The sequence below is a fragment of the Oncorhynchus masou genome, chromosome 13 (genome assembly GCF_036934945.1).
Source record: "Oncorhynchus masou masou isolate Uvic2021 chromosome 13, UVic_Omas_1.1, whole genome shotgun sequence".
In the NCBI taxonomy this organism is placed as follows: Eukaryota; Metazoa; Chordata; class Actinopteri; order Salmoniformes; family Salmonidae; genus Oncorhynchus; species Oncorhynchus masou.
In genome coordinates, this window is record NC_088224.1 from 53,454,976 (window position 1) to 53,482,058 (window position 27,083).

Below are 27,083 nucleotides of genomic sequence, written 5' to 3' on the forward strand. Positions count from 1 at the left end.
ATCCCCAAGTCATAAAACTGCTGAACAGCTAATCAAATGGCCACCCTGACTATTTACATTGAGTCGCCCCCTTTTCTTACGCTGCTGCTACTCGCCGTTTATTATCTATGCATAGTCACTTTACCCCTACCTACATGTACATATTACCTCAATTAACCTGAACCCTGGCATATTGACTCAGTACTGGTACCCCCTGTGTATAGCCTCGTTATTCTTATTTTATTGTTGCTCTTTTATTTTTGACTTTATTTAAGGCTTGTAAGTAAATATTCGGCGCATGTGACAAATAACATTTTAATCAATTTTGATGGACTCACCCGTGCAATAATAGTGGATAACATGGTTTTTACCCTACACTTACAAGTATCTGTAAGGTCCCTCAGTCGAGCAGTGAATTTCAGACACAGATCCTACCACAAAGACCAAAGGTTTTCCAATGCCTTGCAAAGAAGGGCACCTATTGGTAGATGGGTAAAAAAAAAGCTGACATTAAATATCCCTTTGAGCACGATGAAGTTATTAATTACACTTTACATGGTGTATCAACACCCAGTCACTACAAAGCTACATGCATCCAACTCAGAGAGGAAGGAACACACTCAGGGATTTCACCATGAGACCAATGGTGACTTAAAAACAGTTAGAGTTTAATGGCTGTGATAGGAGAACACTGAGTTTGGATCAACAAAATTGTGGTTACTCCACAATTACTAACCTTAAAAATATTCCAAATAATGCATCCTGTTTGCAACATGGCACTAAAGTGTCAAGGAAATTGATTTTATGTCTTGAATATAAAGCGTTATGTTTGGGACAAATCCAACAACACATCACTGAGCACCACTCTTCATATTTTCAAGCATGGCAGTGGTTGCATCATGTTATGGGTATACTTGTCATCGGCAAGGACTAGGGACTTTTTTAGGATAGAAACAGAATAGAGCTAAGCACAGGCAAAATCCCAAAGGAAAATCTGGTTCAGTCTGCTTTCCAACAGACACTGGGAGACAAATTCACCTTTCAGTAGGATAATAACCTAATACTCCACATTGGAGTATCTTACCAAGATGAATGTTCCTGATTGGCTTCGTTACAGTTTTGACTTAAATCGGCTTGAAAATCTATGGCAAGACTTGAAAATGTCTGTATAGCAATGACAGAGCTTGAGAGATTTTTAAAAAATGATAATGTGCAAATATTGTACAATCCAGGTTTGCAAAGCTCACAGCTGTAATCGCTCCGAAAGGTGATTATAACATGTATTGACTCAGGGGTTGTGAATACTTACGTAAATAAGATATTCCTGTATTTCATTTTCAAAACATTTACAAACATTTCTAAAAACATATTTTCACTTCGTCATTATGGGGTATTGTGTGTAATGGGTGAGGAAAACAATATATCTAATCCATTTTGAAATCAGGCTGTAACACAACAAAATGTGGAATAAGTCAAGGGGTGGCAGGTAGCCTCGTAGTTAGAGTGTTGGACTTGTAACCGAAAGATTGCAAGATCGAATCCCCGAGCTGACAAGGTAAAAATCTGTCGTTCTGCCCCTGAACAAGGCAGCTAACCCACTGTTCCTAGGCCATTACTGAAAATAAGAATTTGTTATTAACTGAATTGCTTAAAGGTAAAACTAAAGTATGAATACTTTCTGAAGGCACTGTATGTCGACAGAGTCCTTTGCCGTTCCAGGGCTGGTTGTCCATAATGAATCCCTTAGTGGTCTCCTGCATACATCCATTTCAGTTGCTTGGAGTTTTTTTTTTGTTTTCAGTGTGTTTGGAGGCATAATCGCTCACTTTGCAGTCTTTTTATATGGCACTCACATGTATGAAACATGTAGCTCATGCATCGGGTATACTCATGCATCGGGTATACTCATGCATCGGGTATACTCATGCATCGGGTATACTATATGTATCCTAGTCAACAGTGGATAAGGTACTAATAATCAAAAAAGTTAATTCTCCAAACCCTAAATCCCGAACCCCTTCCCCCAAATGTCTGTTCTCCCACATCCATCCATCCCTAAATCCCATTCTCTTTCCTGCCCCGAGTCCCACCCCCACATAAGAGGCTGGAGTATAGCTTGGGCTGCAAGGAAACAGAGGGCAAGGGTTTGGGAGACTCCCTGTGGTCATCAGGGGTTAAGGAGAATGTGCAGTGGGCCGTGTTCTTCACTGCTCCCCCCGTGAAACGGCAGCGCAGCAGCGAGCGGAGGTGGCGGAACACGGACTTGCGGAAGATGATGAAGACCCAGGGGTCCACGATGGGGTTGAGGGCCTGGAAACGGAACGCCAGCAGATTCTCCTGGTCGTCACCCACTGGCTCAATGGCATTGGCAAAACCGGCAATCTGAGGAGGAAAGACATAGAGAGAGAGAGTTAGATATTGAGGAGTTTAGTTTATTAGGATCCCAATTAGCTATTGCACATGCAGCAGCTACTCTTACTCGTCAAAATAAAATGTAAAATAAGTTTTATGTGGAGATACACAGCAGAAAAATACAGTGCTGGATACTAAGGGGTGGGGGAAGAGAGTGACAAGGGAGAAAGAGAGGAGTAAGGACAAGATACTGTATAAAATCCCATCACATGCCAGTATACAGGACAGTGCAGAACAAGCCAGGCAGACAGACAGACAGACATCCTGGCCACAGAGAGCAGCTGGCACCAAAAGCATTTCAGCCACCTCATTTCTTTCCTCCATCTTCAATCCCCTTATTTCCTGTGATATATTCAATAAACAGCCCCATAATTGATTACGTGGCCTGATTGAGTGGTGTCGTGTCACAGCGTAAATGTTTCCCTGTTGCTAAGGCCTGGGAGTGAAAAGTAATAACCCAAAAGACGGAGTGGAAGCAGCCCAGGGACCATTACAGGTCTGAGCCGTGCCAAATCAGCATGCAGGAGGGAGTAGGAGCAGCACCGCGCTCTCTCATCTCCACCATAGGCTAACTAGCCAAAACAGACAATGTCCTGTAACGCACTGATGGACATTATAAAAAGGCAGAGAATATTGTGCAGACACTGTCTGTGTTGGCCTATTGCCACAACCACAGTGAACTAATGTCTCTGTAGAAATTTAGCAATGCCTTTAATGGAAGTGAATCCCCACATTGTACAGCTGATGTCAAAATAGTCACACACACACACATTATGTTATATCCCCGTGGGGACCTAAAATTAACTTCCACCCAAAATCCTATTTTCCCTAACCCTTAACCTAACACTTAACCCTAACCTTAACCCGCAACCCTAACCACTAACCCTTTACCCTAATCCTAATTGTAACCATAACCCTAAACTTAACCCCAAAGTGTCCTAATCAAGAGGACTAATGATGGATGTAGGGGACCACAGATATTGTAATTCATTCCATTCATAGGAGTCGAGGATTAATTATAAACGCAACATGTTTTCCCTGATTCAGCTGTTCCCTGATTCAGCCGTTCCCCGATTCAGCCGTTCCCCGATTCAGCTGCTGGTCCCAGCTTTTGGCTCACTTATCCATTCACAGTGAAAGGATGGCCTAGGGGTGAAATACGTGTCATCCAGTGTGGCGCACTGAGGGAGAGTGAAATAAATCTACCATTGCTGCCATTACTGTAGCCCCAGGCTGAGTTAGAGGACGTATATATTATATGGGCTCCTCTCGGAGTCTGAACTGCGGCAGTAAGGGTCAGACACAGTTCATAAGGCAGTTGAGAGGCCCTATACTGTACAGGCTGACCATTGTGGTCCTCTGTAGCTCAGTTGCTTCAGCATGGTACTTTGCTATGCCAGGATAGTGGGCTTGATTACCGGGACCACCCATATGTAAAATATGTATGCACGCATGACTAAGTCAGTACGTCAGTAAGTGTCTGCTGAATGGCATATATTACTAACCTGGATGACGCGCGACCCACGTGACCACACAGCGAGCTGTGACTTCGAGAGCTGGTGAAAGACAGGCTAATATATTACAAGGCCTCTAAGAATTATGGTTACAAACTAGGAACCTGTTGAACAGTGATAGATGAATACATAATAAAAACGGTTTCATGGTGACGGTGTCCAGGTGGGATGTCACACATTTGTAACCTTTATTTAGGTAGGGGAGTCCCATTGAGAACAAGGTCTCTTTTTTTGAGGGAGCCCTGCATTATAAGACCAAGCAATTATACTTTCAAGGCAGGAGGCTAGGAAACATACATAGAATAATATGTGTATATTTTTAAACACAATCATAGAAAATAAAATAAAATGCAGGAAATGTGATTTGGATGTGTACTGTGAAAAAAGCCTAAGATGGTGTTTGTTGTTACGTGTTGCTAAAACATCTCACAAAAACACTGCTACTGTTGCCACCTTCTCCTTGCCACCCTGCCACATATGGTCCTCTAGGCAGACCTGGTATCCTTTAAGAGGGACACAAATCACGGGCACTGTCACTGAGTGTGGGTTTGGAACGCAGGATAGATGAGAGGCATCAGCCGCTCGTTAAACATGGGGGGGGGGGGGCGATCCATCAGTTGGAAAAGGCATATACAAGAATCATAAAACACATGCACCCACACCTAAGGGTGCATCTACCTGGGTACAGTCTGTGTGGGGCCAGAGCAGGGCAACATGGACCCATTATAGGCCATTTGGTGCTGTTGATGGCCTTTGCTATCAGGAAACAGGCCCCATAATGGAAGTCCATTGTGGCCTATTAGTCTCCATTTGGCTCCTGGAGGACTGTTGCGCCCCTTCTCCTTCAGATCCTGTTTCAATGGGATGATAAAGTTATGTGTCTGTTCATCTCAGAGACAGCAAAGCAGTGGATCCCAGAGAGAGAGAGAAAGAACCATTTCCCGTTTTCATGTATCTTTGTGACCAAAGTCTTGATGATACTGTGTTAATTTGCCATCTAATGCTGACTACAGGTGTTCCTGGGAGTGATAAGACAGAGTATCGAGTGACTTTCAAGTGTTTCAAAAATCAAATCAAATTTGTCACATACACATATTTAACTAAATGTTATTGCGGGTATAGAAGGGTGAACAGGCCATGGCTTGGGTGGTTCATGTACTTGATGATCTTTTTGGCCATCCTGTGACATCGGGTCCTCTGTGTCTCCTGGAGTGCAGGTAGTTTGCCCCCGGTGATGCTTTGGGCAGACTGCACCACCCTCTGGAGAGCCCTGCGGTTGCCGTACCAGGTGGTGATACAGCCCGACAGGATCCTCTCAGTTGTGAATCTGTAAAAGTTTGTAAGGCTGTTAGGGGAGCCAAGCCAAATGTCTTCAGCCTCCTGAGGTTGAAGAGGCGCTGTTGCACATTATTCACCACACTGTCTGTGTGGGTAGGCCATTTCAGATAGTCAGTGATGTAAACACTGTGGAACTTGAAGCTTTCCACCTTCTCCATTGTGTTCCCGTCGAAGTGGATAGGGGCATGCTCCCTCTGCTGTTTTCTGAAGTTCACGATCAGCTCCTTTGTTTTGTTGATGTTGAGTGAGAGGTTATTTTCCTGGCACCACTCTCCCACGGCCCTCACCACCTCCCTGTAGATGGTCTCATCATCGTTGTTTTTCAGGCCTACTACTGTTGTGTTGTCTGCAAACTGGATGATTGAGTTGGAGGCGTGTGTGGCCACACAGTCATGGCTGAATGGAGTGCAGGAGGGGGCTGAGCACACATCCTTGTGGGGCCCCTGTGTTGAGGATCAGCAAAGTGTAGGTGTTTCCTACCTTCACCACCTGGGGGGCGGCCCATCAGAAAGTCCAGGACCCAATTGCACAGGGCGGGGTTCAGACCCAGGGCCCCAAGCTTAATGATGAGCTTGGAGGGTACTATGGTGTTGAATGCTGAGCTAAAGTCAATTAACAGCATTCTTACACATGTATTCCTCTTGTCCAGATGGAATAGGGCAGTGTGCAGTGCGATGGCATCGTTTGCGGATATATTGGGGTGTAAAGCTAATTGAAGTGGGTCTAGGGTGTCAGGTAAGGTAAAGGTTATATGATCCTTAACTAGCCTCTTAAAGCACTTCATGATGACAGAAGTGAGTGCTATGGGGCGATAGTCATTTAGTTCAGTTACCTTTGCTTTCTTGGGTTACAGGAACAATGGTGGACATCTTGAAGCAAGTGGGGACAGCAGACTGGAATAGAGAGAGATTGAATATGTCCGTAAATTCTCCAGCCAGCTGGTCTGCGCATGCTCTGTGGATGTGGCTACAGATATCGTCTGGGCCGGCAGTCTTGCGAGGGTTAACATGCTTAAATGTCTTACTCACATCGGCCATGGAGAAGGAGCGCCCATAGTGCTTGGTAGCGAGCCACGTCGGTGGCACTGTGTTATCCTCAAAGCAGGCAAAGAAGGTGTTTAGCGTGTCCGGAAGAAAGACCTCAGTGTCCACGAAGTGGCTGGTTTTCCCTTTGTAGTCCGTGATCGTCTGTAGACCCTGACACATACGTCTCAAGTCTGAGCCGTTGAATTGCGACTCCACTTTGTCTCTGTACTGGCGTTTTGCCTGTTTGATTGCCTTAAGTGGGGAATAACTATACTCTTTGTATTCGGCCATATTCCCAGTCAATTTCCCATGGTTAAATATGGTGGTTGACGCTTTCAGTTTTGCGCGAATGCTGCCATCTATCAACGGTTTCTGGTTTGGGTAGGTTTTAATAATAACAGTGGATACAACATCTCCTGTGTATTTGTCAATGTTATTCTCAGAGGCGACCCGGAACATATCCCATCAAAACAATCTTGACGAATGGAGTTTGATTGGTCAGACCAGCGTTGAATAGACCTTAGCATGGGTACTTTGAGTTTCTGCCTATATGAAGGGAGGAGCAAAATGGAGTCGTGATCAGATTGGCCGAAGGGAGGGCCTTGTAGGAATTTCAAAAATGTAAGTAGACAGTGGTCCAATATTTTACCAGTGCGAGTACTGCAGTCAATGTGTTGGTAGAAACTTGGTAGCATTTTCTTCATATTTGCTTTGTTAAAATTCCCAGCTACAATAAATGCAGCCTCAGGTTTCCAGTTTGTATAAAGTCCAGTGTAGTTCTTTGACTGTCGTCGTGGTATCGGCTTGAGGGGGAATATACATGGCTGTGACAATAACCAAAGAGTATTCTCTTGGGAGGTAATACGGTCGGCATTTGATTGTGAGGTATTCTAGGTCAGGTGAACAAAAGGACTTGAGTTTCTGTATGTTATCACAATCACACCAGGAGTGGTTAATCATGAAACATACACCCCCACCTTTCTTCTTCCCGGAGACTTATATATTTCTGTCTGTGCGATGTACTGAGAATCCAGATGGCTTAATGGACGGGGACAGTATATCCCGAGAGAACCATGTTTACGTGAAACAGAGAATGTTACCATCCCTGGTCTCTCTCTGGAAGGAGATTGTGGCCCGGAGCTAGTCTACTTTTTGTTATCCAGAGACAACATTAGCTAGTAATATACTCGGAAGCGATGGATGGTGTGCACGCCTCCTGAGTCAGACTAGAAGTCCACTCCGAATGCGGCTTCTCCACCGGCTGTGTTTTGGAGCAGCCTTTGGAATAAGTTAAATCGTCCTTGGGGGGGAACGATCAAGGATCCAATTCGGGAAAGTCGTATTCCTGGTTGTAATGCTGGTGAGTTAACGCCGCTCTGATATCCTAAAGATATTTCCGGCTGTATGTAATAACCCCCCAAAAATGTTGGCCTAATAATGTAAGAAATAACAAAAGAAATATACAAAAAATAAATACTGCAAAGTTGCTTAGGAGCTAGAAGCAGAGCTGCCATATCTGTCTGTGCCATGAAAATGAGAGGCTATAAACCAAGGTATAGTGCATTCTGAAAGTATTCAGACCCCTAGACTGATGAAAACGAGATATATGTTTAAATACATTTTAGAATAAAGCAGTAATGTAACAAAATGTGGAAAAGGTCAAGGTTTTTGAATACTTTTCGAATGCACTGTATGTCACCACGGTGTCACTGTCAGCAGTCTCCAGATCTTTGGCTTTAACTCAGTGGGCAAATGCAGCAGACAACCAGAAAACCAGGTTTGATACCCAGTTAGTATCATCTCTGTCTCCATATTTCCTTACTCGTTAGACCACCAATGTTCCTTCAAAAAAATGTTGGCACTGAGCTAATTTCAGGTCTTCTGAGCGCAAACTTGAATGTTGTGAAAACTTCCAGCTCATTTTTACTATGAACACTGAGGCTGTACCCACTTTAAGTTATAGTTTTAACAATGGCCAAGTAAGCTACTGTGGCTATTTGATCATAATGCAGGCCTACCAGAGTGGCCTACCATCAAAAACTATGGAGAAAATACATCCCATAACATTTTAACATGGACATTTTCACACCTTCATTACGCACACCTGTCACCATCATTACGCGCAGCAGCGCTCATTGGACTCACTTAAATGCCTTCACTTTGTTGATTGTCCCATCTATAACCTTATGCTCCTCCGTTTGTTCCCTGTGTCTGCATTAATGTCATTATGTGTTCTTGTCCAGACGCTGCCCTGTTCCGTTCCATGTCAGTTGATAATTAAAATGTTCACTCCCTGTACCTGCTTCTCATCTCTATCAGCGGTGTTCCTTACAGAAATCGCTGTTCTATCATTCACCCAATGTGTGGTGTTCAATATAGGCCTACATTCCATGAGGGGCTTGACATGAACCTGTTTATCCACTTTATCCGACTTAACTTCCACGGGACGAAGTTAAGTTGCGCGTAACTTAGATGCCATATTGGTCGTCACAATGTCTTTGATCTCTATTAGGTCTGTGACTCTCCCTTTCCTCAGCCTGTTATTATGGTCCATCCTCTGAATGCAGGCTGAAAGGTTACAAACATGGGCTAACCTGTGTGTCAGTGCAAGCGTTCCCCCCAAGCCCCCGAGACGTTCCTTTTCGGTGGACATTAATCTATGGGGGTCCATAGGGGTCTTTCTATTCTCTATTCTCAGAAGCCTGATTGCTTGAGAGTTTTTAAATCTACTTAGTACTGAGAAACTGGTGTGGGTGGGTGTTGAAGGGAGCTAGACTTCATATGATACATACCCTTTTTAACCCTATTCCCTATAGCAAAACCATTATGGAGGAAAACGTCTAAATGTCTAGCTCCCAGACAAATGTGCATGTGCATTCTATCAGTATCTGTCAATTAATTAAGTCTGTCCACCAAAATTAGAACCAGTCTACACAATCCTTTTGCCATCTGTCTGGGGAATCTGTCTGTCTGTCTGTCTGGGGAGTCTGTCTGTCTGTCTGTCTGGGGAGTCTGTCTGTCTGTCTGTCTGTCTGTCTGGGGAGTCTGTCTGTCTGTCTGGGGAATCTGTCTGTCTGTCTGGGGAGTCTGTCTGTCTGTGGAATCTATCTGCCTGTCTGTCTGTCTGGGGAGTCTGTCTGTCTGTGGAATCTATCTGTCTGTCTGTCTGGGGAGTCTGTCTGTCTGTGGAATCTATCTGTCTGTCTGTCTGTCTGGGGAGTCTGTCTGTCTGTCTGGGGAATCTATCTATCTGTCTGTCTGGTCTGTCTGTCTGTCTGTCTGGGGAGTCTGTCTGTCTGTCTGTCTGGGGAGTCTGTCTGTCTGTCTGGGGAGTCTGTCTGTCTGTCTGGGGAATCAGTCTGTCTGTCTGTCTGGGGAATCAGTCTGTCTGTCTGGGGAATCAGTCTGTCTGTCTGGGGAATCAGTCTGTCTGTCTGGGGAATCAGTCTGTCTGTCTGGGGAATCAGTCTGTCTGTCTGGGGAATCAGTCTGTCTGTCTGGGGAATCAGTCTGTCTGTCTGGGGAATCAGTCTGTCTGTCTGGGGAATCAGTCTGTCTGTCTGGGGAATCAGTCTGTCTGTCTGTCTGTCTGTCTGTGGAATCTGTCTGTCTGTCTGTCTGGGGAATCAGTCTGTCTGTCTGTCTGGGGAATCAGTCTGTCTGTCTGTCTGTCTATCTGTCTGGGGAATCTGTCTGTCTGTCTGGGGAGTCTGTCTGTCTGTCTGGGGAATCTGTCTGTCTGTCTGGGAATCAGTCTGTCTGTCTGGGGAATCAGTCTGTCTGTCTGGGGAATCAGTCTGTCTGTCTGGGGAATCAGTCTGTCTGTCTGGGGAATCAGTCTGTCTGTCTGGGGAATCAGTCTGTCTGTCTGGGGAATCAGTCTGTCTGTCTGGGGAATCAGTCTGTCTGTCTGGGGAATCAGTCTGTCTGTCTGGGGAATCAGTCTGTCTGTCTGTCTGGGGAATCTGTCTGTCTGTCTGTCTGGGGAATCAGTCTGTCTGTCTGTCTGGGGAATCAGTCTGTCTGTCTGTCTGTCTGTCTATCTGTCTGGGGAATCTGTCTGTCTGTCTGCCTGTCTGTCTGTCTGTCTGGGGAATTTATCTGTCTGGGGAATCTGTCTGTCTGTCTGGGGAATATGTCTGTCTGGGGAATCTGTCTGTCTGTCTGGGGAGTCAGTCTGTCTGTCTGTCTGGGGAGTCAGTCTGTCTGTCTGTCTGGGGAGTCTGTCTGTCTGTCTGGGGAGTCTGTCTGTCTGTCTGGGGAATCAGTCTGTCTGTCTGGGGAATCTGTCTGTCTGTCTGTCTGGGGAATCAGTCTGTCTGTCTGTCTGGGGAATCAGTCTGTCTGTCTGGAGAATCAGTCTGTCTGTCTGGGGAGTCTGTCTGTCTGTCTGGGGAATCAGTCTGTCTGTCTGGAGAATCAGTCTGTCTGTCTGGGGAGTCTGTCTGTCTGTCTGGGGAGTCTGTCTGTCTGTCTGGGGAGTCTGTCTGTCTGTCTGGGGAGTCTGTCTGTCTGCCTGTCTGGGAGTCTGTCTGTCTGTCTGTCTGGGGAGTCTGTCTGTCTGTCTGTCTGTCTGGGGAGTCTGTCTGTCTGTCTGTCTGGGGAGTCTGTCTGTCTGTCTGTCTGGGGAGTCTGTCTGTCTGTCTGTCTGGGGAGTCTGTCTGTCTGTCTGGGGAGTCTGTCTGTCTGTCTGTCTGGGGAGTCTGTCTGTCTGTCTGTCTGGGGAGTCTGTCTGTCTGTCTGTCTGGGGAGTCTGTCTGTCTGTCTGTCTGGGAGTCTGTCTGTCTGTCTGTCTGGGGAGTCTGTCTGTCTGTCTGTCTGGGGAGTCTGTCTGTCTGTCTGTCTGGGGAGTCTGTCTGTCTGTCTGTCTGGGGAGTCTGTCTGTCTGTCTGTCTGGGGAGTCTGTCTGTCTGGGGAGTCTGTCTGTCTGTCTGTCTGTCTGGGGAGTCTGTCTGTCTGTCTGTCTGGGGAGTCTGTCTGTCTGTCTGTCTGGGGAGTCTGTCTGTCTGTCTGTCTGTCTGTCTGTCTGTCTGTCTGTCTGTCTGTCTGTCTGGGGAGTCTGTCTGTCTGTCTGTCTGGGGAGTCTGTCTGTCTGTCTGTCTGTCTGTCTGGGGAGTCTGTCTGTCTGTCTGTCTGGGGAGTCTGTCTGTCTGTCTGTCTGGGGAGTCTGTCTGTCTGTCTGTCTGGGGAGTCTGTCTGTCTGTCTGGGGAGTCTGTCTGTCTGTCTGTCTGGGGAGTCTGTCTGTCTGTCTGTCTGGGGAGTCTGTCTGTCTGGGGAGTCTGTCTGTCTGTCTGTCTGTCTGGGAGTCTGTCTGTCTGTCTGTCTGTCTGGGGAGTCTGTCTGTCTGTCTGTCTGGGGAGTCTGTCTGTCTGTCTGTCTGTCTGGGGAATCAGTCTGTCTGTCTGTCTGGGGAGTCTGTCTGTCTGGGGAGTCTGTCTGTCTGGGGAGTCTGTCTGTCTGTCTGTCTGTCTGTCTGGGGAGTCTGTCTGTCTGTCTGTCTGTCTGTCTGGGGAGTCTGTCTGTCTGTCTGGGGAGTCTGTCTGTCTGTCTGTCTGGGGAGTCTGTCTGTCTGTCTGGGGAGTCTGTCTGTCTGTCTGGGGAGTCTGTCTGTCTGTCTGGGGAGTCTGTCTGGGGAATATATCTGTCTGTAGGTCTGGGGAATCTGTCTGTCTGTCTGGGGAATCTGTCTGTCTGTCTGTCTGTCTGTCTGTGGAGTCTGTAGGTCTGGGGAATCTGTCTGTCTGTAGGTCTGGGGAATCTGTCTGTCTGTAGGTCTGGGGAGTCTGTCTGTCTGTCTGGGGCATCTGTCTGTCTGTCTGTCTGTCTGGGGAATCTGTCTGTCTGGGAAGTCTGTCTGTCTGGGGAATATATCTGTCTGTAGGTCTGGGGAATCTGTCTGTCTGTCTGGAGAATATGTCTGTCTGTCTGTCTGGGGAGTCTGTCTGTCTGGGGAATCTATCTATCTGTCTGTCTGGTCTGTCTGTCTGTCTGTCTGTGGAATCTGTCTGTCTGTCTGGGGAATCTGTCTGTCTGTCTGGGGAATCTATCTGTCTGTAGGTCTGGGGAATGTCTGTAGGTCTGGGGAGTCTGTCTGTCTGTCTGGGGAGTCTGTCTGTCTGTCTGGGGAGTCTGTCTGTCTGTCTGGGGAGTCTGTCTGTCTGTCTGGGGAGTCTGTCTGTCTGTCTGTTAGAAAGGCCAAAGGTTATAGAGAGAGTGCAATGCATCCATTAAGACTTGTGCTCAGCAGACTTCTGTTTATTGACTGGTAACAATAGGGATAGTTATTACCCGGAAGGCTTAATACCCAGGTGGGGACTGGATCTGCTGTGTATGCACCAGCAACGAACTTAAGATGTATCTAAGTATCCAACTACAATATACATAGACGACCTGTTGTATACAGCCTCTAATGCACCTTTACTGGAAAGAGTATTATGCTCTGAGGGGCACAGTTATAAAGTAAGCACAATATTGATCAGGCAGGCGCCAGTACAAACATCCCATCAGTGCCTGTGGTCTGATCACAACTCTACTTAGCCTTGCAACAATGCAGATACTGGGCATCGCAGACCAGAGCTAATACAAGGTGGTGATCTCCTCTGTCAGAGGACAACTTCAGAAAGAGGGAGAGAGGGAGATTGAGAGCGTTCTCCTTCAGCTCATCACAGATGATTATGACTCACCCACTTAAGAAACAGCAATGAAGCTACATTGTCATCCTGTGCTTTCTTGGCAACTATCTGCATATTGTTGCTAAATATCTGATAATTATCATTGTATGGTAATCATAGTTAAGCAGTCTTTCTAACAGATGCCTATTGAAGTAACAAAGAACATATGTTTTCCAGTAAATTTGACACTTCTCTGACTTTATAGACCCATGTTTTCTCCCATCACATTGTTTTTGAAAACATCTACTTAAGTCTTGTTTTTCGAGCCCTGGGAACATGTATGCACACATCTGCACTCACACACACACACGGACACAGATGTGATATAGTGAGTGGTTTGGCAGCTTGGCTTTGACATCTTTCCACCCACTCAGAATAACCCCTTTTAATTGTGTTTCTCTTCGTTCAGTTCCCTTGCTCGTTCTTCTCCCCCTCTCCGTTTCATTCTCCATCGCTCCCCTCCTTACAAGTCTCTCCATCCTCTTATGTTCTCCTGTTTTCCATTGTTGCCATTATGATGATCTCCTCTCACAAGCTCAGCCCTCTTTCTCTCCTCTCCTTCCACTTTCTCTCACCTCGGTCGTCTTGCACTCTCACTTTCAGAAAGCCAGAAAGCTTCTGTTCAGGTTCCAAGTCCTCTTTTGTTACCACTAAAGGCAACTGAGGACAGGGGTTGTAAAACTTTTTTTTTAAAGACTTGACGTGAAGAAGCATGTGGCTCTATATACAGTACATACACTGTCTGACCCATAAACAGATAAACAAATAGATTGAAAAGTGCTGCATCTGCTATGTACCAGCCAGCACATTACCTGCTGATAGAAATCACATTAAAAGAGGAAGTGGAACCACTTTCTGGTTGCCAAAGAGGAAGACTGGGTGTTTTACAATAACAACATTTAGGCCATGTTGCAATGTCAGTAGGGATGACATGCCAGCAACAAATGCTGACACTACACATCCAAGTATATCTGACCAAATTATGAAAAGACAAGAATTATACTTTTGAATTACGTAAAGTCAGTGTGGAAAAGGTGAAAAAATGATTGTCGTCTATCAACAATGACCAGCCACCAGGGTCTGACAATCTGGATGGAAAATTACTGAGAATAATAGCGGTCGATATTGCCACATCTTCAATTTAAGCCTACTAGAAAGTGTGTGCAAGCCTGGAGGGAAGTTACCAACCCTTAGTAAACTTCTGGAAAAATTGTGTTTGACCAGATAATGTTATTTCACAGTAAACAAATTGACAACTGACTTTCGGCACACATATATGTTTTTTTTAACCTTTATTTAACTTGACAAGTCAGTTAAGAACAAATTCTTATTTTCAATGACAGCCTAGGAACAGTGGGTTAACTGCCTGTTCAGGGGAAGAACAACAGATTTGTACCTTGTCAGCTCGGGGGTTAGAACTTGCAACCTCTGGTTACTAGTCCAATGCTCTAACCACTAGGCTACCCTGCCGCCCCAGGGAAGGCAACTAAACAAGCACAACACTTACACAAATGACTGATGACTGGCTGAGAGAAATGGATTGGCTTTGAGTAATTGATGATAGAATTATTGTGGGGACTGTCTTGGACTCCAGTGCAGCTTTTGACATTAACGATCATAGTTGGCTGCTTGAAAAACGTATGCTTTACACCCCCTGCTATAATGTGGATAAAGAGTTACTTGTCTAACAGAACACAGAGGGTGTTCTTTAATGAAAGCCTCTCAAACATAATCCAGGTAGAATCAGGAATTCCCCAGGATAGCTCTTTAGGCCCCTTTGTTTTTTTTCAATCTTTACTAACAACATGCCACTGGCTTTGAGTAAGGTCAGTGTGTCTGAAATGAAATGATTGCAACACTTAACAATGAGCTGCAGATAGTTTCGGAATGGGTAGCAAGGAATAAGTTAGTCCTAAATATTTCCAAAACTAAAAGCATTGTATTTGGGACAAATCATTCACTAAATCCTACACCTCAACTACGTCTCGTAATGAATAATGTGAGAATTGAGTAAGTTGGAGGTGACTAAACTGCTTGGAGTAACCCTGGATTGTAAACTGTCATGGTTAAAACATTGATACAACAGTAGCTAAGATGGGGAGAAGTCTGTCCATAATAAAGCGCTGCTCTACCTTCTTAACACTATCAACAAGGCAGGTCCTACAGGCCCTGGTTTTGTCGCACCTGGACTACTGTTCAGTCGTGTGGTCAGGTGCCACAAAGAGGGACTTTGGAAAATTGCAGTTGGCTCAGAACAGGGCAGAACGGCTGGCCCTTAAAAGTACACGGAGAGCTAACATTAATGACATGCATGTCAATCTCTCATGGCTCGAAGTGGAAGAGAGATTGACTTCATCATTACTTGTTTTTGTAAGAGGTGTTGACAAGCTGAATGTACCTCAAAAGACATGTCACCAGAGGTCTCTTCACAGTCTAAGTCCAGAACAGACTATGGAAGGCGCACAGTACTAAATAGAGCCATGACTACATGGAACTCTATTCCACATCAGGTAACTGATGCAAGCATTAGAATCAGAGATTTAAAAAGCAGGTAAAAATACACCTTATGGAATAACTGTTAAGAGACACACACAAAAGGTGCAGACACACACATACGCGCACATTGTGATATTGTTGTATGGCGGTAATGAACATTTTGTGTTGTGGATATGTGGTGGTGTAGGGATGTTATATGCTATTCTGTTCTTATCTTTAGCTCATTCAGTACATACATAGTTCACTGTTTTGTCTATTTCTTTATATGTAATGTGGGTGCTTTGGTGTGTTCGGACCCCAGGAAGAGTAGCTGCTGCCTTGGCACATACAAAAGTAGAAAGTTTCAGCAATAGGCTGGGTAGGTGTTTACCATTGGATCTTCTCAGGGGGTTTTCAGATCTAATGACCAGAGCAACTTTCATCTCCCCAAGAACTGCTGTTTGATTTCCTGTAAAATAATCTGGTGTTTCGAAATCATGAATAAAAATGCTAAAAGGTTGAGTATATTATGTATCCAGCCAGTGTCCCTATGGGTATCACGGAGCGTGGCTATCTTAGAGATCCTATTAAATTACTCATTCCTAATTCTATGACGGCCATGGTATAGTGGACAAATATTCATAATGATGAATATTTGACAAAACCACAAGCATTGGGACGAGGAGATGGTCATCGCCGACTTTAATATCATAAGGTAATAATTTAAAATACAACATTCATGAGTGAAGAACTAAGCGATCATATTTAATCATCGTCATCAAAATGCATGGTAATAATTATACTGCTATTACTCACTTAGTCTTAATGTGAAAAAATTATGGATGATTTCACAGTAATTTTATGGTTTTAATTCCCCATTGAGCTCTGACCACACATACGGGATTGGTTTGGATACAGAGTGACGGGATAGCCAGTGCCATGTCGGCCAAGACTCTTTCACTCACGGGACGATAATGGGAGAAAGCTGAGGCCCAAATCACATCCAGAAGGAAGGAGGGAAGTGTGGCAAAGAGTCACAAAGGATGTGGGAAATGGGGCAGAGATCATAGCCCATCTTCTCCAGCTATACAGGGTGGGACTGGGACATACAGACACAGACCGGAAGGGACAAGAACAGACCTGGATTGACCAAGACACCCCAACAGAGGAAAAACAGGAGAAAATATTTGAACACAAGGAGGAAGCTTTCCCAATAAAAACACTCATGTCTGTTTTGTGATTGAAAATGCTTTCTCCAGTTTTGTGCCCAAATTAGACCAGAAGAAACCTGGCAGCAAATAGCAGAAAGGGGAGAATATTTGAGGGGTCACAGAGGAACACCAGACCTCCTCCAGAGTGACTTCCTCTGTAGCCTAGAATCTAAAGATAGAAAGATAGCAGAACCACAGGGTTTGTTGACTGTCACTCTGATGTACAACTGTGATTACCTAGCTGGTAAACTCAGCAAAAAAAGAAACGTATTTACATGTGCTCAGCAGGCTTCTGTTGTTGGTGAGGACCTGCCTTACAACAGGCCTACAAGCCCTCAGTCCAGTCTCTGTCTTTCAAAGATAACTTGCCAGCAGCATACCACTGCTGGCTTGCTTCTGAAGCTAAGCAGGGTTGGTCTTGGTCAGTTCCTGGATGGGAGACCAGATGCTGGTGGTGTTGTAGGGCCAGTAGGAGGCACTCTTTCCTCTGGTCTAAAAATACATTTAAAAAATATCCCAATGTGACTGGGGACACTGTCCTGTGTAGGGTGCTGTCTTTCGGATGGGACGTTAAACTGGTGTCCTGACTCTCTTAGGTCATTAAAGATCCCATGGCACTTATCGTAGGGGTGTTAACCCTGGTGTCCTGGCTAAATTCCCAATCTGGCCTTTAACCATCACAGTCACCTAATAATCCCCAGTTTGCAATTGGCTCATTAATCCCCCTCCTCTCCCCTATAACTATTCCCCAGGTTGTTGCTGCAAATGAGAATGTGTTCTCAGTAATCGTATCTGGTAAAATAATGGATTTCAAATTTTTTTTTTTTTAATCCAAATAAATTCACAGATCTTCATTGTAAAGGATTTAAACACTGTTTCCAATGCTTGTTCAATGAACCATAAACAATTAATGAACATGTACCTGTGGAACGGTCGTTAAGACACTAACAGCTTACCGACGTTAGGCAATTAAGGTCATAGTTATGAAAACTTAGGACGTTAAAAAGGCCTTTCTACTGACTCTGAAAAACACCAAAAGAAAGATGCCCAGGATCCCTGCCCATCTACGTGAATGTGCCTTAGGCATGTTGCAAGGAGACATGAGGACTGCAGATGTGGCCAGGGCATAAATTACAATGTCAGTACTGTGAGATGTCTAAGACAGAGCCACGTGAGACAGGACAGATAGCTGATTGTCCTCGCAGTGGCAGACCACGTCTAACAACCCCTGCACAGGATCGGTACATCCGAACATCACACCTGTGGGACAGGTACAGGATGGCAACAACTGCCCGAGTTACACCAGGAACGCACAATCCCTCCATCAGTGCTCAGACTGTCCGCAATAGGCTGAGAGAGGCTGGACTGAGGGTTTATCGACATGTTGTAAGACTGGTCCTCACCAGACATCACCAGCAACAATGTTGCCTATTGGCACAAACTCACCGTCGCTGGAACAGACAGGACTGGCAAAAAGTGCTCTTCACTGACGAGTCACGGTTTTGTCTCACCATTGGTGATGGTCGGATTCGCATTTATCATTGAAGGAATGAGCGTACACGAGGCCTGTACGCTGGAGCAGAATCAATTTGGAGGTGGAGGGTCCGTCATGGTCTGTCGCAGTGTGTCACAGCATCGGACTGAGCTTGTTGTCATTGCAGGCAATCTCAACGTTGTGCATTACAGGGAAGACATCCTCCTCCCTCATGTGGTACCCATCCTGCAGGCTCATCCTGACATGACCCTCCAGCATGACAATGGCACCAGCCATACTGCTCGTTCTGTGCATGATTTCCTGCAAGACAGGAAGGTCAGTGTTCTACCATGGCTGGCAAAGAGCCCAGATCTAAATCCCATTGAGCACATCTGGGACCTGTTGAGTCGGAGGGTGAGGGCTAGGGCCATTCCCCCTAGAAATGTCTGGGAACTTGCAGGTGCCTTGGTGGAAGAGCGGGGTAACATTTCACAGCAAGAACTGGCAAATCTGGTGCAGTCCATGAGGAGGAGATGCAATGCAGTACTTAATGCAGCTGGTGGCCACACAAGATACTGACTTACTTACCATTTCTGTGTCTGTGGAACTTGTTCAGTTTATGTCTCAATTGTTGAATCTTATGTTCATATAAATATTTACACATGTTAAGTTTGCTGTAAATAAACAGTTGACAGTGAGAGAACTTTCCTTTTTTGCTGAGTTTACATGTCTTTTACAATTAAAACTGTTGGCAGGTAGTATGTGATGAGTTTGTTACAGCACAGAGACCGCACAATCTGTCACTGTACCCACTTCACAAGCCCTGACATGAAGACTCTCGTTAAGGTTCTCCATGACTAATGGCTTCCATAACACACCAAACTTCTCCCTGCACATCACCTCAAGACACTACTACAGAGGTAATACAGGGGCATGTTAAAATAAAATAAAACTTTGTCACATGCGCCGAAAACAAGTGTAGACCTTGAAATGCTTACTTACAAGTCCTTAACCAACAGTGCAGTTCAAGAAAGAGTTAAGAAAATATTTATCAAATACATTAAATAAAAATAATAATAAAAAGTAACAAAATAACAATACGAGGCTATATACAGGGGGTACCGGTACTGACTCCATCGAAGGGTACAGGTTAGTTACAGGGTTACAGGTTAGTTGTAAATAGTCCGGTGGCCATTTGATTAATTGTTCTGCAGTCTTATGGTTTGGGCGTAGAAGCTGTTAAGGAGCCTTTCGGTCCTAGACTTGGCGCTCCGGGTATCGCTTGCCTTGGGGTGGCAGAGAAAACAGTCTCAGGTGACTGGAGTCTGACATTTTTGGGGGGCTTTCCTCTGACATTGCCTAATATATAGGTCCTGGATGGCAGGAAGCCTTGCCAAAGTGATGTACTGTTGTGTACGCACTACCCCGATGCCGAGCAGTTGCCATACCAGGCAGTTATGCAAGCAGTCAGGATGCTCGATGGTGTAGCTGTATAAGTTTGAGGATCTAGGGACACAAACCTTTTCAGTCTTCTGAAGGTGGATATATGTTGTCGTGCCCTCTTAACGAATGGCTTGGTGTGTTTGGACCATGATAGTTTGTTGGTGATGTGGACACCAAGGAACTTGAAACTCTCAACCCGCACCACGACAGCCCCGTCTATGTGAATGGGGACCTGTTCAGCCTGCCTTTTCCTGTAGTCCACGATCAGCTCCTTTATCTTGCTCACGTTGAGGGAGAGGTTGTTGTCCTGGCACCACACTGCCAGGTCTCTGACCTCCTCCCTATAGGCTGTCTCATTATTGTCGGTGATCAGGCCTACCACTGTTGTGTCGTCAGCAAACTTAATGATGGTGTTGGAGTCGTGTTTGACCACGCAGTCATAGGTGAACAGGGAGTACAGGAGGGAACTAAGTGCACACCCGAGGGCCCCCAGTGTTGAGGATCAGCGTGGCAGACGTGTTGTTGCCTACCCTTACCACCTGGGGGTGGCACGTCAGGAAGTCCAGGATCAAGTTGCAGAGGGAGGTGTTTAGTCCCAGGGTTCTTAGCTTAGTGATGAGCTTCATGGGCACTATGGTGTTGAACACTGAGCTGTAGTCAGTGAATATCATTCAAAGTAGATTTGTTTAAGACTATCAAGAAACACTCTGTCTGACCCTGATTTAGCCCATGGCATTGAAAGGTTAATAATGACCATTTTATAGAACGTTTTTTACTTATATTGTAAGTAATTATAGATCATATTTAATAGATAGCTGGAAACACTGCAGTTACTTTAAGGAGATATATTGGGGGTAAGGCCCTGTGATAGACTAGCGTCCAGTCCAGGGGGGTATACTTGTACAGTCGTGACCAAAAGTTGAGAATGACACAAATATTAATTTCAACAAAGTCTGCTGCCTCAGTTTGTATGGTGGCAATTTGCATATACTCTAGAATGTTATGAAGAGTGAGATGAATTGAAATTAATTGCAAAGTCCCTCTTTACCATGCAAATGAACTGAATCCCCAAAAAACATTTCCACTGCATTTCAGCCCTGCCACAAAAGGACCAGCTGACATCATGTCAGAGATTCTCTCTTTAACACAGGTGTGAGTGTTGACTAGGACAAGACTGGAGATAACTCTGTCATGCTGATTGAGTTCGAAAAACTCAACGCCAGCGTGGCAGATGTGTTGTTGCCTACCCTTACCACATGGGGAGGCCCGTCAGGAAGTCCAGGATCCAGTTGCAGAGGGAAGTGTTTAGTCCCAGTGCCCATAGCTTAATGATGAGCTTTGAAGGCACTCAACAGACACCTGAGGTGATTGGATCATACTTAATGTCCCTGATCAAACACACAATTCCTGATTAACATACATCTGTGACGTAGATGACATCCCACTTGGCACAGACGTCAGTTCAACGTCTGTTCCACATTGGTTCAATGTACATTTAATTGAAATGACATGGAAACAACGTTGATTCAACCGGTGTATGCCCAGTGTAATGGATATGAACATAATTGTTGAGAACTCTCAATGCCCACTTCAGGGAAATGTCCTGTGCAATGTCCACCCATTACCCTCTCGACCTCTTTATTACTGATTTTTTTCACTAAACCTGATGGTTTCACTAAACCTTCCCTTTAAATACAATACAGCGGCAGCAACACACATCCCTGAAGGGATGTAGTTAAAAACCAACAGTCCGATGTTAGAGCAACTATGCTTGGTTGTTTATTGTTATGTATTTAGCAATGTTAAATTGAGTATGTAATAATTCAGCTGAATTTCAGGGGAACATAATGGTACTCCCTTGGCTCCTTTTAGGGGCAGGAGGCAAATAAGTAGTTTTGGCAAGGCCAGTAATGGGATGTGCAAGGGGGTGAGAGGGCTTTTAGCTGAAGCGTACTAGTAAATACCATCTATGGGTCAGTGGTCCATGAAACCCAAACCAACAAATTCCGCCATGAGTGCCTGGATGCATGGTTCCAATTATTTCCTTAGAATCGTGCAGTCCCCACTGTACGCATTCTCTAGCTCTGAGAGTTCTAGGGGCGGAACATGTATCCTCCACATGAACCGAGACTTCTAGAATGATCAGAGATTTAATAAACAGAGATTTAATAAGAACACTGCCGAAACAGCCATTAAATAAATCTGAAATGTACAATGTAAGAGATGAAAACAAAAAGGGCAATACTTTGCTATACCCTGCTGGTTTTACGACGTAGGATAAATGGATCAGGTCCATCCATGTTTTAATGGTATGCTTCTTTAGTAAATGCAGGGAAACTTAAAACCTGATATTGAACTCCAATGACATAGTATTTGTTACTGGGGAATTTAATTTAAGCCAATTTTCCAATAGGACATGCCATTGTGAATCCTTATGACTCTGTTTAACTGTTGGAATTCCCATGTCCTTTTACAAAGGGTGTAAGTTTAACTGACATGAGACAGGCTCATAGTTCTGTGATGAACTACAGTAATCCTTCTTGCGTCTTCAAAATCTGTGTCACCCTTTGACAATAATGAATTTCCCCATGGTCTAGAGGTCAAAACATCAGTGTCTCCTGTGGGAGACCTGGGCTTTAATCCTGCCCGTAACATAAGGAAATCCACAAAACTTCCCACAGTTTTGTCAATGATTTAGGGAAACATTTAAAAGCTGATATGAAACCCAGAAATGACTACGTTTTTTTTCTGTGTGGGAGGGGGGAAGCAACTCAATAATCCAATAGGACATGAGTAAAAAAAAAAAAAAAAAAAACCCACTATATATGCATTTTCAGAAATGTTGGTAAATGTGCTTTTATTGTTTAGAGAAATTATGAAGCAGATCAGTTCATTTTTCCCACTATCAAATCATGGCATGGGGTTGTTCAATGACAGACATGTATTTGTTTAAAATATAAAATTTTCATATTATATTTTTCTATATTTTTCATACACATCTAAAATATATGAATAAAAACTCTGAGGACAGTCATTTTTCACACCGTCTCTTATAAGCAATCATTTCTGATGAAAAAACACAAGTGGCAGACTTCATTAGATCTTGTCCTGGCATAAGGAGGGTGAACCAACAGCTCATACATGTGGCCTATTGTTCTACACCTACACCTGTAAATCCTGTCGTACAGCTTTTCTTTACTACGGACTACCCCAACAACATATATGAACGTCAGCAGTATTTACACAACAATGTTGAACAACTGTTCTCCAGCTGCTTAATCAATATTTGCAATATAAACCAATCGGTTGTAATAAGGGATTGATTCATTGTGATTTGGTCGTTACGTACAGTAGTTGCAATTAGAACTCTGCTGTCTTGCAGTTATCGCTTTGGCACATTTTTCAAATGTAAGTGGTATATTTTCAAAACTCCAAGTACAAAACTCTTAAACTGATAACATTTGTAATGCCCCCAGTCTTAGGTTCAGAACCTTTGATTGTGAATTGGGGTTTCACATCTTTCACCTTTGAGTCCTTCATGCAAATCAGTTTTCCGTGAAATACCATGAGAACATTTTGTTTAGATACCAATACATCAGATATTGATAGGCTCACCATTTAGTCATTTTAACTAGCATTTAATGAAATAGCAAAACATACAAGATACACATTACAAAACTGTTCTTTTTCAATTGCTAAATAGAAAGAATAGTGGATGGTAAATATAATTTTCTATACAGTATTTAAATATAACTTGACATGCAATTAAAACAAATATATATACAGTTGAAGTCAGACGTTTACATACACCTTAGCCAAACACATTTAAACTCAGTTTCTCACAATTCCTGACATTGATCTTAGTAAAGAATTCCCTGTCTTAGGTCAGTTAGGATCACCACTTTATTTTAAGAATGTGAAATGTCAGAATAATAGTAGAGAGAATGATTCATTTCAGCTTTTATTTCTTTCATCACATTCCCAGTGGGTCAGAAGTTTACATACACTCAATTAGTATTTGGTAGCATTGCCTTTAAATTGTCAAATGTTTCAGGTAGCCTGCCACAAGCTTCCCACAATTAAGTTGGGTGAATTTTGGCCAATTTCTCCTAACAGAGCTGGTGTAAATGAGTCAGGTTTGTAGCCCTCCTTGCTCGCACATGCTTTTTCAGTTCTGCTCACAAATTGTCTGTAGGATTGAGGTCAGGGCTTTGTGATGGCCATTCCAATACCTTGACTTTGTGGTCCTTAAGCCATTTTGCCACAACTTTGGAAGTATACTTGGGGTCATTGTCCATTTGGAAGACTCATTTGCGACCAAGCTTTAACTTTCTGACTAATTTCTTGAGATGTTGCTTGAATATATCCACATAATGTTCCTTCCACTTGATGCCATCTTTTTTGAGAAGTACACCAGTCCCTCCTGCAGCAAAGCACCCCCACAACATGATGCTGCCAACCCCGTGCTTCACGATTGGGATGGTGTTCTCCGGCTTGCAAGCCTCCCCTTTTTTCCTCCAAGCATAACGATGGTCATTATGGCCAAACAGTTATATTTTTTGTTTCATCAGACCAGAGGACATTTCTCCAAAAAGTACAGTCTTTGTCCCCATGTGTAGTTGCAAACCATAATCTGGCTTTTTTTATGGCGGTTTTGGAGCAGTGGCTTCTTCCTTTATGAGCGGCCTTTCAGGTTATGTCGATATAGGACTCGTTTTACTGTGGATATAGATACTTTTGTACCTGTTTCCTCCAGCAACTTCACAAGGTCCTTTGCTGTTGTTTTGGGATTGATTTGCAATTTTCGCACCAAAGTACGTTCATCTCTAGGAGACAGAACGCGTCTCCTTCCTGAGCGGTATGATGGCTGCATAGTCCCATGGTGTTTATACTTGCGTACTATTGTTTGTACAGATGAACGTGGTACCTTCAGGCGTTTGGAAATTTCTCCCAAGGATGAACCAGGTCTACAATTTTTTTCTCAGATCTTGGATGATTTCTTTTGATTTTCCCATGATGTCAAGCAAAGAGGCACTGAGTTTGAAGGTAGGCCTTGGAATACATCCACATGTACACCTTCAATTGACTCAAATGTCAATTAGCCTATCAGAAGCTTCTAAAGCCATGACATAATTTTCTGGAATTTTCCAAGCTGTTTAAAGGCACAGTCAACTTAGTGTATGTAAACTTCTGACCCACTGGAATTGGGATAAAGTGAATTATAAGTGTTGTCTGTAAACAATTGCTGGGAAAATTACTTATGTAATGCACAAAGTAGATGTCCTAACCGACTTGCCAAAATTATAGTTTGTTAACCAGAAATGTGTGAAGTGGTTGAAAAACAAGTTGCAATGACTCCAACCTAAGTGTATGTAAAATTCCGACTTCAACTGTATATCCAATGGCATGTTGTGGGCATGTTGAGAAATATTTCATATATTTCATTATCATTATCCTTATACAGTACACTCATAGGATAAATCAGACATAGGGTATTGTAAAGCAGTTGGCTACTGTAAAAACATTTCTGCCCCATGCCACATAGTACAAGATCAACTTTTCTTATGTGACTTGTCAACTGATACAGTATTGCCGGCCCCTCTGCTTGAAATGCATCAGCTTAAAATGTATCTATGAAATTCAGATAATGAGTGGAATATATTTTATAAACTGCGGGGTTCGAGTTCTGAATGCTGATTGGCTGACATCTGATGTATATCAGACCATATGCCATGGGTATGACAAAACAGATTTTTACTGCTCTAATTACATTGGTAACCAGTTTATAATAGCAGTAAGGCACCTCAGGGAACTGTGGTATATGGCCAATATACCACGGCTAAGGGCTGAACCAGGCACTCCGCGTTACTTGTACTCAGTGAAGCATTTATTTGGACTACAATCTGAGGTCGAGTTAACTCTAATGAACTTATCCTCTGCAGCAGATGTAACTCTGGGTATTCCTTTCCTGTGGCAGTCCTCATGAGTGCCAGTTTCAATTTATCATAATGATGGACCTTCATGTCTTAAAGTAATGATGGACTTTCTCTTTGCTTATTTGAGCTGTTCTTGCCATAATATGGACTTTGTCTTTTACCAAATAGGACTGTCTTCTGTATACCAACCCTACCTTGTCACAACACAACTGATAGGCTGAAATGCATTAAGAAGGAAAGAAATTCCACAAATTAACTGTAAACAAAGCACACCTGTTAATTGAAATGCATTCCAGGTGACTACCTCATGAAGCTGGTTGAGATAATGCCAAGAGTGAGCAAAGCTGTCATCAAGGCAAAGGGTTGCTACTTTGAAGAATCTAAAATATATTTTGATTCATTTAGTAAAAATAAAGAAAAACCCTTGAATGAGTAGGTGTGTTCCAACTTTTGACTGGTACCGTAGGTCTGGATTGAAATCATTGCATGTCTGATCCATGGTCAGAAAGATGGTTGTACGCTATTGTATTTTACAGAATATTTACGACCCGCAGCTAGTGCATTTATCTTAAAATAGTCAGGCAAGACAACCACACATCATAGTCCTATCTCAACCACGCATCACATACATAATAAAATGCAAAAAATGCATAACATGTCTATAAGTGTTCTTTTATCTGTTATTTTTTATCTGGTTTTATTGCTAGCTTGAGTTACCTGGGGGGCACTGATGTGTTTCTCAGCCTCTGTTCTGGACCTGGGGACTGTGACGAGACCTCTGTTTGCATTTCTTGTATGATACCGATGAGTGTCCGTTCTGTGTGCCAACTGCTTGAACAGACAGTTCGGTACCTTCAACACATCAACCCCTTGCACAAAACCCAAATAGTGATGCATGTCAATCTCTCCTCAACTTTGAGCCAGGAGAGATTGACATGAATGTCATTGACATTCGCTCTCCGTGTACATCTAAGTGCAATACGTGCTGCAATGTTTTGGACCAACTGCAATTTGCCTATATGTCCTTCTTTGCCGCACAAGACCAAACGGGACAGTAGTCCAGGTGTAATTAAACTAGGGCCTATCTGGTTGACTGAGATAAAGTAGAGGAACGTCTTGTCATGGACAGACCTCTTCCCATTTGAGTTAATTGTATCGTTAACAAATGACAAGAATAATCATCTCAAAATTAAAGTGAATATTGCAATTTGAAAAGCAGATCCTTAGATATAATATTTAACCAAATTAAAGTTGAGTGATTTGGTGCAGTGAACAAGTGACAGTTTGTTTGTTGAACTGTCAACTGAAAACCTGCTTATAGTTTTGAAGCATGAGCCATTGATCTGTTTCGATTTGTGCTTAGATTTGTTAAAACATACCAGATACTTGTGAAAATTGCACTAAAGTGATTACTGAAAACATTGACTGCTCGTTTGCACCAAGGTGGATCTTAGTTTTGCACGCTGTCCAAATGACCTCCCACCTGTGACGAGTTGAGTTCCCACAAAAGTGAAATGGTTACACCAGTCTACAGCCACAACAAAATGCAGCATCAAATAGATGCTCATGCTTTTATCTCAGAGTTGGGAAAACAGGTGACGGTA

The 27,083-nt window shown here is 43.7% G+C and overlaps 1 protein-coding gene across 1 annotated transcript in view; it reads right to left on the reverse strand.

The window, feature by feature from the left end:
- LOC135552577 (prostacyclin receptor-like) overlaps positions 1 to 27,083 on the reverse strand; it is a 54,240-nt gene that overhangs the window by 2,970 nt on the left and 24,187 nt on the right. The window contains exon 2 of the mRNA XM_064984280.1: positions 1 to 2,361. This exon is cut by the window's left edge and continues 2,970 nt beyond it. Within this exon, the coding sequence (XP_064840352.1) occupies positions 2,035 to 2,361 (327 nt within the window). The 3' untranslated portion in view covers positions 1 to 2,034. The remainder of the gene's footprint in view (positions 2,362 to 27,083) is intronic.